The sequence below is a fragment of the Polychytrium aggregatum genome (genome assembly GCF_025602895.1).
Source record: "Polychytrium aggregatum strain JEL109 chromosome Unknown BJ171scaffold_21, whole genome shotgun sequence".
Lineage (NCBI taxonomy): Eukaryota > Fungi > Chytridiomycota > Chytridiomycetes > Polychytriales > Polychytrium > Polychytrium aggregatum.
Window position 1 is genome coordinate 229,099 of NW_026516223.1, and position 15,640 is coordinate 244,738.

General features: G+C 59.7%; 7 protein-coding genes across 7 annotated transcripts; 6 read left to right on the plus strand and 1 right to left on the minus strand.

Annotated features, from left to right (window-relative positions):
- Positions 1–56: 56 nt before the first annotated feature.
- Positions 57–2,290, plus strand: BJ171DRAFT_459740 (lactate/malate dehydrogenase). The gene is made up of 7 exons (XM_053108425.1): positions 57–98; positions 275–430; positions 634–794; positions 901–1,005; positions 1,211–1,349; positions 1,589–1,843; positions 2,002–2,290. The coding sequence occupies exons 1-7, from the start codon at positions 96–98 to the stop codon at positions 2,131–2,133; spliced, it is 951 nt and encodes a 316-aa protein (XP_052966067.1). The 5' UTR covers positions 57–95; the 3' UTR covers positions 2,134–2,290.
- On the plus strand, positions 2,263–4,826 carry BJ171DRAFT_568463 (uncharacterized protein; the record flags this gene model as incomplete). Its single annotated transcript, XM_053113517.1, has 5 exons — positions 2,263–2,942; positions 3,089–3,371; positions 3,493–3,927; positions 4,075–4,246; positions 4,316–4,826. The coding sequence occupies exons 1-5, from the start codon at positions 2,337–2,339 to the stop codon at positions 4,824–4,826; spliced, it is 2,007 nt and encodes a 668-aa protein (XP_052966068.1). The 5' UTR covers positions 2,263–2,336.
- A 1,649-nt stretch (positions 4,827–6,475) lies between these two features.
- Positions 6,476–8,961, plus strand: BJ171DRAFT_507289 (POT family-domain-containing protein). The gene is made up of 2 exons (XM_053111201.1): positions 6,476–6,725; positions 7,034–8,961. The coding sequence occupies exons 1-2, from the start codon at positions 6,663–6,665 to the stop codon at positions 8,633–8,635; spliced, it is 1,665 nt and encodes a 554-aa protein (XP_052966069.1). The 5' UTR covers positions 6,476–6,662; the 3' UTR covers positions 8,636–8,961.
- A 400-nt stretch (positions 8,962–9,361) lies between these two features.
- On the minus strand, positions 9,362–10,622 carry BJ171DRAFT_127141 (uncharacterized protein). Its single transcript, XM_053105599.1, has 3 exons — positions 10,204–10,622; positions 9,731–10,093; positions 9,362–9,604 (listed from the first exon to the last, which is right to left on the minus strand). Exons 1-3 carry the CDS (start codon positions 10,567–10,569, stop codon positions 9,536–9,538), a joined length of 798 nt encoding a protein of 265 aa, XP_052966070.1. The 5' UTR covers positions 10,570–10,622; the 3' UTR covers positions 9,362–9,535.
- A 756-nt stretch (positions 10,623–11,378) lies between these two features.
- On the plus strand, positions 11,379–12,953 carry BJ171DRAFT_582370 (uncharacterized protein; the record flags this gene model as incomplete). The annotated part of the gene is made up of 1 exon (XM_053114175.1): positions 11,379–12,953. One exon carries the CDS (start codon positions 11,379–11,381, stop codon positions 12,951–12,953), a length of 1,575 nt encoding a protein of 524 aa, XP_052966071.1.
- A 118-nt stretch (positions 12,954–13,071) lies between these two features.
- BJ171DRAFT_127146 (uncharacterized protein) lies at positions 13,072–13,530 on the plus strand. The gene has a single exon (XM_053105600.1). It carries the CDS (start codon positions 13,189–13,191, stop codon positions 13,474–13,476), a length of 288 nt encoding a protein of 95 aa, XP_052966072.1. The 5' UTR covers positions 13,072–13,188; the 3' UTR covers positions 13,477–13,530.
- A 227-nt stretch (positions 13,531–13,757) lies between these two features.
- BJ171DRAFT_507293 (uncharacterized protein) lies at positions 13,758–15,306 on the plus strand. The gene has a single exon (XM_053111202.1). The coding sequence runs from the start codon at positions 13,988–13,990 to the stop codon at positions 14,846–14,848; it is 861 nt and encodes a 286-aa protein (XP_052966073.1). The 5' UTR covers positions 13,758–13,987; the 3' UTR covers positions 14,849–15,306.
- The last annotated feature ends 334 nt before the right edge of the window (positions 15,307–15,640 follow it).

The following is a 15,640-nucleotide window of genomic DNA, read 5'->3' on the forward strand; positions in this document are numbered from 1 at the left end:
CCCCGCGGTATAAAACCCGGCTCGCCAGCCCGCACCTCTTCCCCGCGCATCCTTCGCCCCCAACATCCCGTCTCCTTCTTTCAAACACTCGCAAAATGGTGGGTTGACCTGCTGCCTGCAGGGATCGGTCGGGCACTGCCGCTGCCGTCGTGCTGCTGTTGTTGCCATCTGTATCTCAAGCAGCCGAGATGCGCTGGTCTCGCCTACCCTCGCCTTCCCTCTGCTCACCCTGGTCGCTTCTATCGCTCCACCCGCCGCCTGCGCGACCCGCCAGGTTAAAGCCGTCGTCGTCGGTGCTGCCGGTGGTATTGGCCAGCCTCTCTCGCTCCTGATCAAGGCCAATCCCCTCATTACCGAGCTGGCTTTGTACGATGTCGTCAACACCCCCGGTGTTGCTGCCGACATCTCCCACATCAACACTCCTGCCAAGGTAATCGTCGCCGTTGTCGTCTCGTCCTAGCTCTGCGTGCACATCCCGCGCGTCGCCTGGGGGTGGGGTGGGGTCGTTTCTGTTCCTGCGCGCTGGTGGCTTGGTTGCGCCGCCGATTTGTCCGGCACTCTGCGAACGATCGGCCAAGTCCGATCTGATCTGCGCCTGCTGTCCCTGACCGTGCTCTGGGTTGTCTCTTCCAGGTGACTGGGTACATTGGCGACAGCCAGCTCGAGGCTGCCCTCACCGGTGCCTACATCATCATCATCCCCGCCGGTGTTCCCCGCAAGCCTGGCATGACCCGCGACGATCTTTTCAACATCAACGCCGGCATCGTCGCCGGCATCGCCAAGGCCACCGCCAAGTAAGCGCAATCCCCGCTCCTCCTTCGTTGAGCTGGCTGCCAGACCCCCAAGCAAGCCACACGATCCCTCTCATCTGACCCCCCACTGCGCCATCCATCCGCACAGGTTTGCCCCCAACGCCTACGTTTGCATCATCTCGAACCCCGTCAACTCGACTGTTCCCATCTTTGCTGAGGTCCTCAAGCAGCACGGTGTCTTCAACCCTCACCGGTAAGCGTTGCGTTGCTGTCGGTTCCGAGTCCGGCTTGTTGATCCAGCTGCACATTGGCCAACAACGTCGCCACAGATCTCTCTCTCTCTCCCTCGAGACCAGCGTTGGGTCGCTTTGATCTAAACGGAGACAGGTCGGACACACGCGCTCGCTCGGTCCAGTCGGCTAACATGTCTCCTCTTGCTGCGTCGATTGCATGCACAGTGTCTTTGGCGTTACCACCCTCGATCTTGTTCGCGCCAGCTCCTTCGTCGCTGAGCTGCGAGGCAAGGACCCCAAGGATGTCACTATCGATGTGATCGGTGGCCACTCTGGCGCCACCATCGTCCCCGTTCTCTCTGCTGTAAGTCTGGCATGCATCTACCGACTGGTTCGCCGACCGATACGAGTGTGTGCTCCAGCCCCAGCCCTCGCAGGAATCAACGGCGCTGCCGTAGACATGTCGAGACCATCTAACCTGTTGATTTTTTGTTCATCGTCCATCGTCCATCGTCCATCGTCCATCGTCCATCGTCCATCGTCCATCGTCCATCGTCCATCGTCCATCGCTCATCGTCCATCGCTCATCGTCAACCCAACTAGTTCGGCACCTTCAGCGACGCTGAGCGCGAGGCTCTCGTCAAGCGCATCCAGTACGGCGGCGATGAGGTCGTGGCTGCCAAGAATGGTGCCGGCTCTGCCACCCTGTCGATGGCCTATGCCGGAGCCCGCTTCGCCAACGCCATCCTCGATGCCACTGTGGCCAAGAAGGCCGGCATCAGCGAGTGCACCTTCCTCAAGACCGATGTTGCCGAGAAGGACGAGCTGGAGTTCTTCTCGACCCGTGTTGTCTTTGGCGTATGTATCTGCTTGTGTTGCTGCCGGATGGAGGAGGAGGCCCTGCGATCCCGTCGAACAATCTACAATGTCTCTGATGGAGGTGGAGGTAGTGGTGGGGATGCTGGTCATCCGAATGGACACAGATGCTGACATTGCTTTCCATGCTTCCCACACAGCCCGACGGTGTCGAGAAGGTCCACCCTCTCCCTGCCCTGGACAGCCACGAGCAGGCGCTCTATGCGGCCTGCGTTGTCGAGCTCCGCGGCAGCATCCAGAAGGGCATTGACTTTGCCCGCTCCAAAATCTAAGCGGCGTGACCGACTCCGATGGAGCGACTGGCCCGCCTGTCCATCCCTGTTCTTTTTCCGATCACCAATTTGCTTGCCGGGGCCCACTCGGCAGAATCTCAACGACTATTGTATATTGATCGCTTTCATCCAGAGAATAATATATACTTTCAATTTTGTATCTGGGGCTTCTGGCTGAGCCAGGTGTGCGCTGTCCATGTTACATGCATTGCGACGGTCCCGTCCAGCAGCAGCAGCAGCAGCAGCAGCCGAGCAAAAAAGCAAGGCAGGGCGGCCGAAAGTTCCAGGGCAAGCCAAATGCGCGCGGCCGATCGCTGTCCTGGACTCGGCTGTCTTGCTTTCCATCGGATCAGACCCTGACGACCCACAACCAACCCGCTGCCTCGCGCTTGCTGACGATGGAGAAGAAGCAGCTGTCTGCCCCAGTCAATACAGCCATTGCGGGCGAGCCTGCTGCTACTACCGCCGCCGCTGCTACCGATGCTGTTGCTGAAGCTGCTGTTGGAGAAACCCGCCGTCTCGCGGCTCAGGAAGACTCGGATGCTGTGCGCGAGGCCTATCTGGCGCTCCTCCATGCCGTCTATCTCGGATCGAACGTCATATCCAAATACATCCAAGAGCAACCCCTCGCTCGCAAGGATATTGCCCTCAGGCTCGCTGGCACGGGAGAAGCGCATACAGCGGCGACGCTGCGTGCTTTGCCTGGCCCACAACCAGGCGATCAGAAGGATGCCAAGGCTTTGGGGCTGTCGCAGAAGGACACTGCCGGAACAGCGGACTTGGGCCGACCAACGATGGCTCGTGACAATGTGAGTTGGCTCTGGAATGGGAGGACAGAAGTCGAATCGGTTGCGGCGACGGCGCTGTTGCTAGTAATGCTTGCTGCCAACCGCTGTGGTGGGTTTGCCCGTGGCTTATCGACACCTGGGCCAATCGCCTGCGTTTGTATCGACAGAGCTCTCAGCCCACAAAAGAGCTGGTCTACTCCATCTATCCGATCTGGTGGGGCCATGAGGAGCATCAACCTTCGCACAAGTCTCGACGGCGGCTCCATGGATACCGCAAGAGCACCGGCACAACCACCAGCGCAGGGCAGGCCGCTGACGACCTCAGCGACGAAACACCATGTCAAGATAAAGCCGTCCCGTTCCAGATCCTTACAGACCCCAGCGTCCGCAGCAGCAGCCGGGATCGTCAAGCTCCTGCACAGCCTGTGGTGGTTGTCTCGGGCTTTTCATGTCAGTGAGCAGAACTCGGAGAGCACTCGAAACTATCGATGGGGCCGTCGCCAGATCGTCGTTGTGCGAACCTCTTTTCTCTGACGACGGGGGACGCTTCTCTTGCCTTTGTCTCCAGCAGGTCCAAAGCGCATGATCGACGAGTGCACCCAAACCTACGCATCGGCTGGGATCGAAGCGGAAGCGAGTCCGTCGCTGCGCGGGTCAGGCGCTCAACCACCAGCAGTAGGACTACTGAAGCCGGGATCTGGGCTACTGAAGTCGGGATCTGGGCTACTGAAGTCAGGATCTGAACCGTTGGAGTCGACGTCTCGCCGCCGCTCTGTGGACGGCGCTTCAGACACGGGCGATGCAAAAGAACCATCGGCGCCGGGCCAGGATAGGGCCACCAGCTCGGCTTGGACATCGACATGGATTTCCCATGAAGACAGGGCTGGTCCCTCACAAGCATCGGTTGCTGATACCCGTGTGCAGCCCAAGCAGCGAGGAAGGTCTGACCGTAAGCGTGTGGAGCGAGCCGGACAGCAAGCATCCAGCCGAGCCCGACTCGATCATGGTATGTTGTTACTCGCTCTGCTGTTCTTGTTGCTTTGGAGACGGGCGCGACTCGCTACTTGAATCCCTGACTGTCTGGATCCGAGATTGATGCTCCTCGGGGCTGGCGTCACTCGACACTGATGCTGCCCGCACCTGCTCTTACAAGTGCCTCCCTCAAGCGAGGCTGTGCAATCAACGGCCGGCCGGGCTCGGTTGAAGGAGCTACTGGATGTCTCGGTGTTGGCCGATCTGGGAGCGATCGAAATGACGATGAACAAGCGCATCATTGACATTGCGACCGAGTTTCTCGAGTCGGAAGTAATTGGCATGCTGGAGGTGTGAGTCATGCGATTGCGCCGCGCTTTCAAATAGATGAGGAATCGCATGTTGTACGGAGCCGTTCAAAGGATCGACGGGGACGGCGTTGCTCCTGGAGACTGCCGCGGGAGGTTTGGATCTTTCCGAGACGAGCTGGCTCTCGAATACATAGATGTGATACCCGCAGCGTACGCCCGACGGCGCCAGCACCGGGTCATTCCAAAGAACAGGGACCAACAAGGCAGTGTTTATGCGGCCGGCCTGCACGACGCCGCTGCCTGTGCAGGAAAGCGATGCGACGAAGTGCCTTCCTGCACTGAACTGTCGTGGAAAGGAGCGGGGCAACGAGCGTTGACAACGGACGGCAGCGAATGGGGGCTCGGTGGGTTCCTGGGTTGGCGTCGAGTCCCTGGCTACCAGATCCATGCCAGCAAAGATTGCGGCGAAGGCGTCGGCTGGCTCGACGGAGTTGCTGTCGATACTGAAAGCCACAGACGATGCAGACGAGCGGTCGGAGCAACGAGCAATGGCTCGACTGAGGCGAGCCTGGGCAGCCCGGGAAGGACCTCGCTGTTTCGAGGGCCAGCCAGATCGGGCTGATCCGTGTGAAGGCGGGAGGAATAGGATTGTCTCCGAGGGTCCATCCGAGAGAGACATCAGCAGACCAGGACGGCGCGTGGGTGGCTGCCCCTCGGGGCCAAATGGGCCGGCGCCGCTGGTGCCGGTGGCCTTGTGCTCCCCGGCGCTTGCTCGCACATTGGTCCAGCGACGATGCCGGAGGGTGGGCTGGGCAGCTGTGGTGATCGGATGGGGAAGATCATGCCTCGGACGTTGGACACTCGGCCGCCGAGCAATGCACCAGCCCGCTCACTCAGCTCAGTCACCAACGGACGAGAAAGAGGTCGCGGGCTGGGCCTGTCGCTGAGACATGTTGTTCTCTGGCGACATGTCCCCAACGTACGCCCGACATGCCTCCTAGTGTTTCGGGTGGCCGAGACCGAGCGCTGCTATAGGCTGCCGATAGCGCCATGGCGGGCTTGCTGGACTCGAGAGCCACACCCGCCCCTTGCCTGGTGTCTGGGTGCGCTGCAGCTCGGCATCCAACCGGCACCCGAGCAGCAAGGCTGTCGGGGGGGGGCCTGCTGAACAGGAGGCCAGTGGCGCCCGGGGCGGTGCTTGTTCATGGACATGCGCGGAATGGGCCTTGATGTGCAGAAAGACCAGGAGCCCCCACAGGCCAGCCGAGCCGGGCCGGGCCACAGTGTTTTGCCGTGGGTTGTTGTTGTTGCCGCATTTGCTGAGGATCTGGATGAGTACACAGATATCGCTGTTTTGTTGCTGTTTTTGTTGTTGTTTTGTTGTTACTTTTGCACTGCTGTCGATCCTGCTGCTGCTGTGTGGCGTGGGATGTCGACTCTTTCAACACAGATGGCTTATGCTTGTGGGAAACGACGCCGATGCGACCGGTCTCGCCGTCACCCCGTCGACCTGCTCCTACGGCAGCGTTGATTCCAGTGTCTCAATCCACAGCCCAGACAACATCGTCGCAGCACGCGACTGTTCACTTTTTTCTTCCTCGCGCGGCCCTCACTTTCTGCTCTTGCTTTCTGCTCTTGCTTTCCACTCGCGCCCTCTGCTCGCCGTCTGCAGCCGCCCCCCCCCCCGCAAAAACAAACTGATCACGCCGCTCCAGCGCTGGCCGCCACGGACCATTTCGCCATGGCGAGCCACTCGCAGCCGGCAAAGGACCGGCGCTCTGCCCACGGCCAACGAAACAGACGCAACCACCACAAGGCCGGCGCCCGCTCCCGCGCTGGACCGCTTCCATCAGGGCAGCTGGATATGTCCAGAGCCTTGACGACAAGCACTGTGTCTGGGCTTTGGCAGGGCTCCTCCCCAGTAAACTCTATCCTTGCTTGCCGTGTTGCTTATGGTCCCCGCCGCCCAACCCAAACACGCCGTCCATCATGACCACATCCAATGAACGCCGGCCCATCCAGGAGTGCTGGGCTGGCGAGCCGTGTGCGACGGTCGCGTGCGCCCCCCATTGCAAAACAGCAGCCACCCGCCTTGCCGGCTGGCACGCATACACTCAGTGCGCCAGTGATGCTCCTTGGTCGCCTTGCGCCTCAACGAGCCTCCTTCTGGTGCGAGGACAGCGGACGCACAAGGCCCGGCCGCGCTGCCGTTGGTTGGTGGCTCTTGTTGGTCATCTGGCGCGGCCATTCTCCAACGCGAGCGACGCTCTCGCTGTGGGAGCCTGCCGTCGAAACAAATCCCATCGCCGAGGGGTGGGAAGCAGAAGCAGCAGATGCATATAAAGACCGCTGGGACCCGCGCTGCCTCGGGCTGCCCTCCACCCACTTCCTCATCGGCGCTCGACCGGCCTCGCTCTGCCCGCGTCCTGCTGTACCTCTCCCTCCGTGTGAACCAACCATGTCCGCCGAAGAGACCTACGAAGTCGACCAGAAGATCCACCAGCACGCCTCGGCGATCAATGTGAGTAGTGCTCTGCGCTGGTAGTGGATCCTGGCGGTGTTGCTGGTGTGCTTCGACCCTTTGCTTCATCATCGACGAGTGCCGTCTACCGCCGGCCGTTCTCCCATGACACCTCTCCCACCCAACTACCGTCATCTCAACGCGGGCCTGCACTTGGCCCACCACGCCAGCGGTTTCTTGGCGTGTCGTTGCGCGAGCCCCCTGCTTCGTCCGGCCCTGCTTCGTCCTCTTGCAGGTCTCCCTGCACTGCTCCTGCACTGCTCCTGCCTTGGCCCTGCACTGACCCATCTCATCGCTTCACCCTGCAGGATCTCGAGGCCGGCGATGCTGAGTTTGATGCCCAGGTCCAGGCCCATGCCGCTCTTGAGGCCGAGATCAACAAGGAGCGTGACGCCAAGATCATGGCCAATCCCAAGCGCTTCCCTCCCGCCATCTATACCATCATCCCCAACGAGTTTGCCGAGCGCTTCTGTTTCTACGGCCTGACCCCCTTGCTCAACGACTTCTTTTCAAAGTTCCTTGGCATGGATCTCATCACCGCCGATGTCTGGTATCACCTGTTCAAATCCCTTGCGTACTTCCTCCCTCTGGTTGGCGCTGCCCTCTCGGACTCGTTCATGAACAAGTACAACACCATTGTGTCGCTCTCGGTCGTCTACACCATCGGCATGGCCATGCTCTCCATCTTTTCCAAGCCAGGCGTCCTCGGCATTCCCGGCCAGATCCCCTGGACTTGGCCCCTCATCAGTCTGGTCCTCATCGCCCTTGGTACCGGTGGCATCAAGCCCTGTGTCTCTGCCCACGCTGGTGACCAGTTCCTGTCCATCCAGACCACCCAGCTCAACGTCTTCTACAACTACTTCTACATCGCCATCAACGTCGGCGCCCTGATTGCTGGTTTCGTCACCCCTGCGATCCAGCTTATGAACTGCTTCGGTGCCGCAAAAGACTGTTACGCCTGGGCCTGGGGTACTTGTACCATCATGATGGCGTGCTCTCTTATCGTCTTCGTCGCTGGCCACCGCCTCTACAGAACTGTCCCTCCTGCCGGCTCCTTCATCCCCTGGGAGCTTGCCAAGATTGCTGGCATCTATGTCCACAATGGCTTCAAGTTCGGCTGGGCCGAGGCTCGTGTCAAGACCGAGGAGCGTGTCGGCAAGGCCATGGTTGTCGAACTGTTTGACCTCCTCAAGGTTATCTACGTCCTCCTGCCGTCGCCCATCTTCTGGACCGCCTTTGACCAGAACGGCTCCTCCTGGTTGCAGCAGGGTCAGCAAATGCAGTACCCCGGATGGTTCGACTATAACACGGCCTCGGCCGTCATCAACCCCCTTTGGATTGTTGTCTTGGCCCCTATCTTCTCCAACTACCTCTACCCTGCCATCGAGAAGCGATTCCCTGGCAAGTTTGGTCTCTTGGCGCGCATGACCGTCGGTCAGTTCCTGGCCGGTATCTCGTTCTTCATCTGCGCCATCTTCCAATCCGTCATCGAACGTGATTGCGTCACCACCACGCTCGACGACGGAACCATCGTCTGTATCTCCCCGACTTTCTCCATCTTCTGGCAGTTCGTGCCCTACCTGGTCATCACCGCCGGCGAAGTCCTTTTCTCCATCAGCGGCCTCAACCTGACCTACGTCGAAGTCGGCAAGCGCACAAAGTCCTCCTGCGGTGCCCTCTGGCTGCTCACCGTCGCCATCGGCAACGTGCTCACCAGTATCCTCTTCAGAGCCCTCGCCTCGTGGTCTCGCACGGCCTTCTTCATTTTTATCGGTGCTCTCTGCATCGTCTGCTCGTTCCTCCAGTGGCTCGTCTCCCGCAACTATGTCTACAAGGCCGACCGTCCGGAGCATGCCCACGAGCACGCCCACAAGGAAGCCGCAACCACCGTCACCAAGCTCGAGAACTAGAGACCGTGCACTCTGCTCTTGGCGTGCCGGAGCATGCCGCGGGCGAGTCTATCGAGCTCTGTCCTTTTGATCAGTGTCTCTGTCCCAAGTTCCAGACCATGCACGGTGCAATGCAGTCGACGCATTTGTGGGGGGCCTCCCGGACTCGCCGCACCTGCCACACTGCTTCTTGTGCCTCTCGCCCTGTTGTGTATTTCTTGATGTGTCCGCTTCTATCCTCGCCGCCTGTGTATTGAGGGAGGTTTGATTGGCGATTCACCTCGATATCTCAGTAATATCTCTTCTATGTTGTAAAGATAAAGCGAAAGCAAGGTGATTTGCCTCTATCTTCAGTATGTCCAAGAGCGCCATGTGTCGCTGGATCAGGGGATGCCAGACAACTTTCGTTGGACAGGCGTGCCCAGTCATTCGCACCCTGACCAACCAGTACCTCGCAGGTGTGCTCCAAGTGTCTGGGGGCTCTCTCGACTGAGGGATCTGGATGCACCCAGCGTTGCTCATTTCCACTTTGCCAGGGGCGAGCCGTACGAAACCCAGCTGCCGGAAAGGGTGAAATTGCAATGTCAATGCGGCGCGCAACACGATCACAGCGTGCAGGTCGATTGTGGGACCGGAGAGCGACCCACCCACGGTCATCACTCCGAGATGAATTGCATATCGCTCTGTTGGACTCATTCGCATCACAGACTACATGCTTATCCGAAATGGGGCATCTGGTTTGATGCCAGGATTGCCACTCTGTCTGGGTCGCGAATACACATCCATCGTGACCAAGCGTCTCACGCTGCCCGGGGGCCCAGTGGCTCGCTTGGTCCGACTTGCAAGCAAAGCTCTCATGTCCATCGGCTTTGGAGAACGGTGCTCGCGGATGGAACAGCAGCAGCCGCTGCTCACACCGCATCACATCACGTTGCAGGAGAGCTTGGTTGACACTTCGATTGTTGTGCCGTCTTCGTCCGTTCTGGAGATCTGTGGCCGCCCGGTGCCAGTGAGAACGATGCAACTGTGGGGTGAGTTTGATGCAGCAGCACCAAAGAGTACCGGCGGGGACGTTCGTGCAGCCCAACCATGTGCTGCAATAGCTACAGTACTTACGGTTTTGCTGACACTTGTTCTTGCCACCCGTTGGTCTTTTGCGATAAGAGAAGGAAGCGGCCGAGACTTGACAAGGTGAGCCAGGTCGAAGACCTGCATATATGCGTCTGCGATGGCGCTGCGATACTGCTCGGTGTTGGAGGAGTTGACTTGGAGCCCCTGAATGGCAAAGATCATGCGCATGGTTTCGCGAATGGTGCGCTGTTTGGGGCTCTCTGGGTGCTGGTGCAATTCGTCTGGAAAGCGATCCAGCTGGAACAACGAAAACGGCTGGATAGAGCCTGAGCTCGGGTCTTCGGTGGCGAGGAGCAGGGGCATGATCCGAGCCTGGCCCTGCTGCTGGAGCTCGACGGCCCACTCCCACTAGCACGGCCGGCCGACGGCAAGGGCATGAAGATTAGCATGGGAGTGAGGGTGAGCAGCAGGAAAGACGAGCCTGGCCAGTGCTGCTGGAGGCCATCCAGCAAACCCACCTCCAGGAACATGTTGTCGCGGGTCGAGTTGATCCCGACGAGGGCATCGGGACTGATGACCAGGATGATGAGCTTGGAGGTCTTGAGGGCCGCCAGGAAGCTGTCTTCCCAGAGAGTGCCGCCAACGAGACAATACTTGTCGAAGAAGATGTGCGGCAGCAGGGAAATGTGCTCCGGCCCGAGCCCCAGTTTCTTCAGGAACCAGACGGACTGCAGATACGGTGCGAGCTTCTCGACAAAGCTGCTGTCGCTGGAGACGCGGTAGGAGATGAAGACCGGATGCTGGTCGTAGCCGAGGGGACACTTGACTGGCGTCGCAGGGGGAACGGCGCTTTGGCCGGAAGAGGGGTCGGCGTCGATGCTCATGGCCAGACGAGGTTCAGGGAGGATGTGTGGATGGACTGATGGATGGGTTGGTGCGTGAATGGGTGGAAAACCGGATCCAGGACAGGTCGACGACCAGAGGCCGGTACATTTGCCGACTGCGCCTCCTGTCGATGTGGCTGGGCGGGGCGTTCTGGTTGGCTGGTGCAGTCTGAGTGAGGACGATTGAGCCAGACGCGCGCGTTGCGCGTCGAGCGACACGCGGCACGCGACGGAGACGCGACCAGGGGCAATCTGCTGTGGTGCTGTGGCGGGACACAGAGCGCTGTGGCCCAGTGCGCCACACACAGAAACAGCGGCGCGCAGCAGCACACCGCAGCCCCGGTCCCCGGTGCCGCGTCGCGCATCCGCGGCAGCCAAACAGGCACGCCTCTGCGTTTCTGCGCTGCTCACACCGCACACATGGCCTCGTCGCTGTTGGGGCTGCTGCTCGCCGTCGTCTTTCGTCCTCGCTCGCTTGCTCCTGGCCGAAAAAAACGCCGTCTCGGCTGCATCTGGGCCTCCCAAGCCGGTCTGTCTCCAGAGGCACCCGCTATCGCTTCTTTGCCGGATTCCCTGGCTCTCTTGGCCCCTCTGGCCCCTCTGGTTCCTCTGGTTCCTCTGGCTCCTCTGGCCCTCTGATCTCCGCCCTCGTCGCCTGTCTCCCCAAGTGCCGGTGCAGCGCCGAGCAGGGTTGTTGCTAAGCGGTCCATCGCCAGCTAAGCGTCCATCGCCAGCTCCTGTCTCCGGCCTAAACTCACCAACAACGCTATCCGTGTCTGTCGACTGCTTCTGGCTCTGCCTCGGTCTGCATGTCGGCGACCTCCTCCACAACCGTCCCGCCGCCTCCAACAGGCCCTCCGCCGGCCTCGACGAGCTCCCCGTCCGCCGGCTCGAGCGGCTCTCTCTCGGCGACCTCCTCGTCTTCGGTCCAGCCCACTTCGTCGGCCTCGACCACCATCTCGTCCTCGATCTCCCTGGCCACCTCCTCGTCGATCTTGCCGCCATCCACGACTGATGCCCCGACTAGCTCCTTGGTGGACACCTTGACCGCGCTCTCGTCCAGCTCCAGCTCTCATCGCCCGACCTCGACGACCACTCTCCAGGTCGTGCCAACCCTGTCCCCGCCTCAGAACCCCGTCATCGTCCAGGTTTTCAATGACCCGACAAAGACCTACATCCTGTTTTACCTCTCCGGTATCGGCGGTGTGCTCTGTCTCGCCATCCTCCTGGTGATTGTGTACATGGGATGGGACAAGAACGCCAACGACGACGAGCGAGAAAAGGAACGCAGCTTGCGGGCGGGCTCCCGAGAAAACACACCCGTAATGACCGTGCTGTCGCCTCCCGATGGCCTGGAATCCCGAGTCAGTCTCCAGAATCCGCCGAGCGACGCCGCCATGCATCCTTTCGGCTACCGCATGTCCCCGTTCGTTCCGCCCTCGCGACCCGTCTCTGTTCATATCACCCGCCCCGGGTCTTATGCCAATCTCAATGACTCGCTGCTTCCAGGCATGCCCGACGAATTCATCCCCGGCGATGTCTCGAACCGAGAAAGCATCTACTCAAAGCCTTCCCGACGCAACAGCGCCAATCGCATCAGCGGCATCGATGTCTTTGGCTTCTCGGAACGCCCACCTTCGACTCTGCCTGGCCCTTCCCCGGCCTTCATCAGCCCATCTCGATTCGGCAGCACTTCGGACCTCCCTGCGCTTACCGGCGATCCGCTGTATCCGGCCATACCAAGGCCCTCTTCCTTGGTTCCTGGCCCGCCTCCTGACAGCATGCCCATCGTATCCGACAACTGGCCCAACTTTGCGTACAACCCGAACCAGAACATGTCGTCGTCGTCCCTCCAGTCCAAGGGCAGCCGGCGGTCGTGGCGTGGAAGCCATCTCGATCCAAATGCCGTCGCCATCATTCTGCCGAGCCAAGAGTACTTTGCCGACCCAGTGATCGCTCCAACCCGAGCCGCTAACCCGGCCGTGCAAGGCGCTCCACACTCCACCTCAGCCACGCCGTCTTCGAATGTCTACAGCCAGGGTGCGACATTCACCATCGACGACGAGGACGACGATGCTCCCAAGGGCGCTGCCTCCTCGATGCTCCAGCCTCCGAACCCCAAGAACGGATCGCCCAGCTCGGGCCAGAGCAGCGCCAAAGAGCTCCATATTGTCCAGGAGCTACTGAAGGATTCTGGATCGACACACGACTCTCCTGTCTCCCCCGTATCTGCTGTAACTGACACCTGCGACGGCCTCCGCTCCGACATCTCCCCACGCCAAGGCACCCATAGCACGGCGCCGCTGATAACGACGCCGCAGTGCAATTCAGCCGACCCCTTTGGCGATGCATCCTCCATCATCTCCAATGAGGATCACCGCTGACGCTCCAGCCGGCGCCCCGTTGTCGGTGGCTCTGTCGTGGGGCTCTGTTGATGAGATCCAAATCCCTGTCCCCTGCCCTGCCCTGCCCTGCCCCTTCCATATGACATCCTGGTTGTTTGTTTTAGAGTCCCTCAACCAGGTGCCCTTAATGCTGAGTCTCGAGCTTCATGAGCACGCAAGTAGACCGACCGGTGGGCCGAGCCGCCGTATAGCTGGCTGACCAAAGGCTTGTCGGATGACATCGAGCTGCTTGCCCCGGCTCTTCCTTTTTCAACTTTGCCTGTTTGATTGCCTTTTTCTGTTTTTCCTCCCGGTAGATCCGCTGTCTCGTTCAAGCACCAACTACAAACTACTGCTTTCTTTGTCGCGCCGTCTGCCGTACATGTCTCTCTTCCTCCCTCCTCCTCTCAGATATGTACCCACGGTCCTTGTCCTGTTCATGCTTCTTCACCGTTTGATTTCCTTGTGTTTGAACACCCTGAATACGTCCACAGGAACACGACTTACTCCATGTAAAACTTAAATATAGCCCCATGAATGAAAAACAATAAAAGGAGACTGCACACTGATCACGAAAGTCGACGATGACTGGGGCAACGGTTTGGATAAGCTGGAGATCAAGTCGTTGCGTCGCCATGGATGAAATCATTGTGGGTGATGTGCATCGTCAGAGTCCGGAGCACCGGTTGAGGGGTGACTTCGAAACCAGAACACTCCTCTGCCTTCGCCAGCGGAAAGAATTCCTCCTCCAAACACCGTGCCGACTGGCCGATGGTCGAGTGCGAGTGTTCCCACGGCCGGTGGCGGTGATTGCGCTGGCTGGGAGCGGGTCTCGGCGAGACCGAGCGAGAAGCGTCTGCCAAGACACCCTGGCCTGAGCCGATTCGCACTTACAGCGCCGTCTTTCCAATTCTTGCTCTGGAACCACCTCCCCCGGCAAACAGTCTGCGATTCACCGTCGCTGTGACGAGCATCGACCATCAATATCCCCGTCGGACCCCTCCGCCCAGTTCGCCGCTACCTCTATCGCACACATGGCCCTGGACACATCGCAATATCGAGATCGGGTTCGCGCGATTCTCGAGTCGAGCGACCTGACCACCACCACCTCCAAGAAGGTCCGGCTCCAAATCGAGTCGGAATTTGGCGTGTCGCTCGAGAGCCAGAGGAAAGAGTTTGACCGCATCGTGCTCTCCGTCATGGAGGAGCTGGAGGAAGAAAACACCGAGGACGAGAACCTGGGAGGCGATGATGCCCACAACGATGATCACAGCGACGACGATGATGATGGCGATAACAATGGCAGTGATGATGATGATGATGATGATGATGACGAAGGTGGCCGCAACCGCAGAACTGAAACCAAAGCCCGTCGATCCGGCACCTCAAAAAAAGAATCCAAGAAGGCGGCCGGCAAGAAGCGCAAACCCGAGTCCGACGACGAGCCTTCGCCCAGATCCTCCAAATCTTCCCGCCAGAGCAAACGCTCCTCCAGCAGCAAAGCTGGCTCCAAGGATAAGGATGGCTCTAAGCCCAAGAAAGAGACTGCCTTCACCAAGCCGCTGCTTTGCTCGCCGGTCCTGGCCAACTTCATGGGCACGCCGGCTGCGGCCCGAACCGACGTCGTCCGCAAGATCTGGGAGCACGTCCGTGCCCACAACCTGCAAGACTCGAGCGACCGTCGCTTCATCAACTGCGACCAAGTCCTCGAGAACGTCCTGGGAGTCAAGCGCGTCCACATGTTCACGATGAACAAGATCCTGGCGGCTCATCTCAAGGCTGGAGGAGATTTGGCCGTGTCTGCCAAGGCCGAGGCATCCAGTGCATCGCCGGCGCGGATTGAGATCCTGACCGAGACCGACATCAAAAGCATTCAGAGCGCCGTGAAGTCGTGAGCGACTTTGCGTCTGCGTTTTGTTGGCGTCAGGTCTTGGAAACTCGCTCCTCGCCCTCTTGGACTCTCGTACCGATGATACTGTGCCGATTGTCGAATTGGTGCAGCATCTGCCGACAGCAACGCCACGCATCCATCAATGCTTTTCCCATCCAGCATGTGGCTTGAGCCGCTGTGCTTGGACTCGCAAGGCCCCAGTGTCTTCTGCACGCACATTGCCTGGATTCCCCGTTCGTTTTTTTTCTCGCTTTCGTCCAAAACGGCACTGTTTCTGTCGAACCAGCTGCCGCTGCTCTTCGTCGGATCCTCCCTTCGCTTAGAATATCTGTTCTATACCGAATCTCTTGCTGCCAGCACCACGGACCCCGCCACTGTCGCCATGACCATCGCTGTGATTGAGACGTGGTCTCTCTTCATATCATTTCATGAATACAGGAGGATCTGCAGTCGACCACACGACAGCCACGGGCGCCGCCGACATCTTGGCCGAGCCTGCATCTGGTCGCTGCCTTGGTGCTTAGTGCTTGGTGCTTGGTGCTTGGAATTTGATGCTTGGGCATCAGAGAGCCAGGCCGTGGCGCAGCTGGACCAGTGGCGGCGCAAACAGCGATCTCACGTGATGCCGTTTCCATTCAGCCCAACGCTGAAAAAATTTCATGTTAATAAAATGAGCGAGAACGAAAAAACGCGCTCTCGGAGCCACCTCGGTCGGCGAGAAGAGCAGTCTCTGGCGAGAGACCCCCGAGGGAAGGCGAGAAGCCTCTCGCCGTCACACACACACACTGTGCACACA

Excerpts from the sequence above, each read along its gene's own strand:
- BJ171DRAFT_459740 (XM_053108425.1), top strand. Across the intron at positions 431-633 it reads ACATCAACACTCCTGCCAAG|GTGACTGGGTACATTGGCGA; the intron begins GTAATCGTCGCC and ends TGTCTCTTCCAG. Across the intron at positions 1,006-1,210 it reads GGTGTCTTCAACCCTCACCG|TGTCTTTGGCGTTACCACCC; the intron begins GTAAGCGTTGCG and ends TTGCATGCACAG.
- BJ171DRAFT_507289 (XM_053111201.1), top strand. The coding sequence starts at position 6,663 with ATGTCCGCCGAAGAGACCTACGAAGTCGACCAGAAGATCCACCAGCAC. Across the intron at positions 6,726-7,033 it reads AGCACGCCTCGGCGATCAAT|GATCTCGAGGCCGGCGATGC; the intron begins GTGAGTAGTGCT and ends TTCACCCTGCAG.
- BJ171DRAFT_127141 (XM_053105599.1), bottom strand. The coding sequence starts at position 10,569 with ATGAGCATCGACGCCGACCCCTCTTCCGGCCAAAGCGCCGTTCCCCCT. Across the intron at positions 10,094-10,203 it reads GCGACAACATGTTCCTGGAG|TGGGAGTGGGCCGTCGAGCT; the intron begins GTGGGTTTGCTG and ends CGGCCGTGCTAG. Across the intron at positions 9,605-9,730 it reads GAACAAGTGTCAGCAAAACC|ATCTCCAGAACGGACGAAGA; the intron begins GTAAGTACTGTA and ends GGGCGGCCACAG.
- BJ171DRAFT_127146 (XM_053105600.1), top strand. The coding sequence starts at position 13,189 with ATGACATCGAGCTGCTTGCCCCGGCTCTTCCTTTTTCAACTTTGCCTG.
- BJ171DRAFT_507293 (XM_053111202.1), top strand. The coding sequence starts at position 13,988 with ATGGCCCTGGACACATCGCAATATCGAGATCGGGTTCGCGCGATTCTC.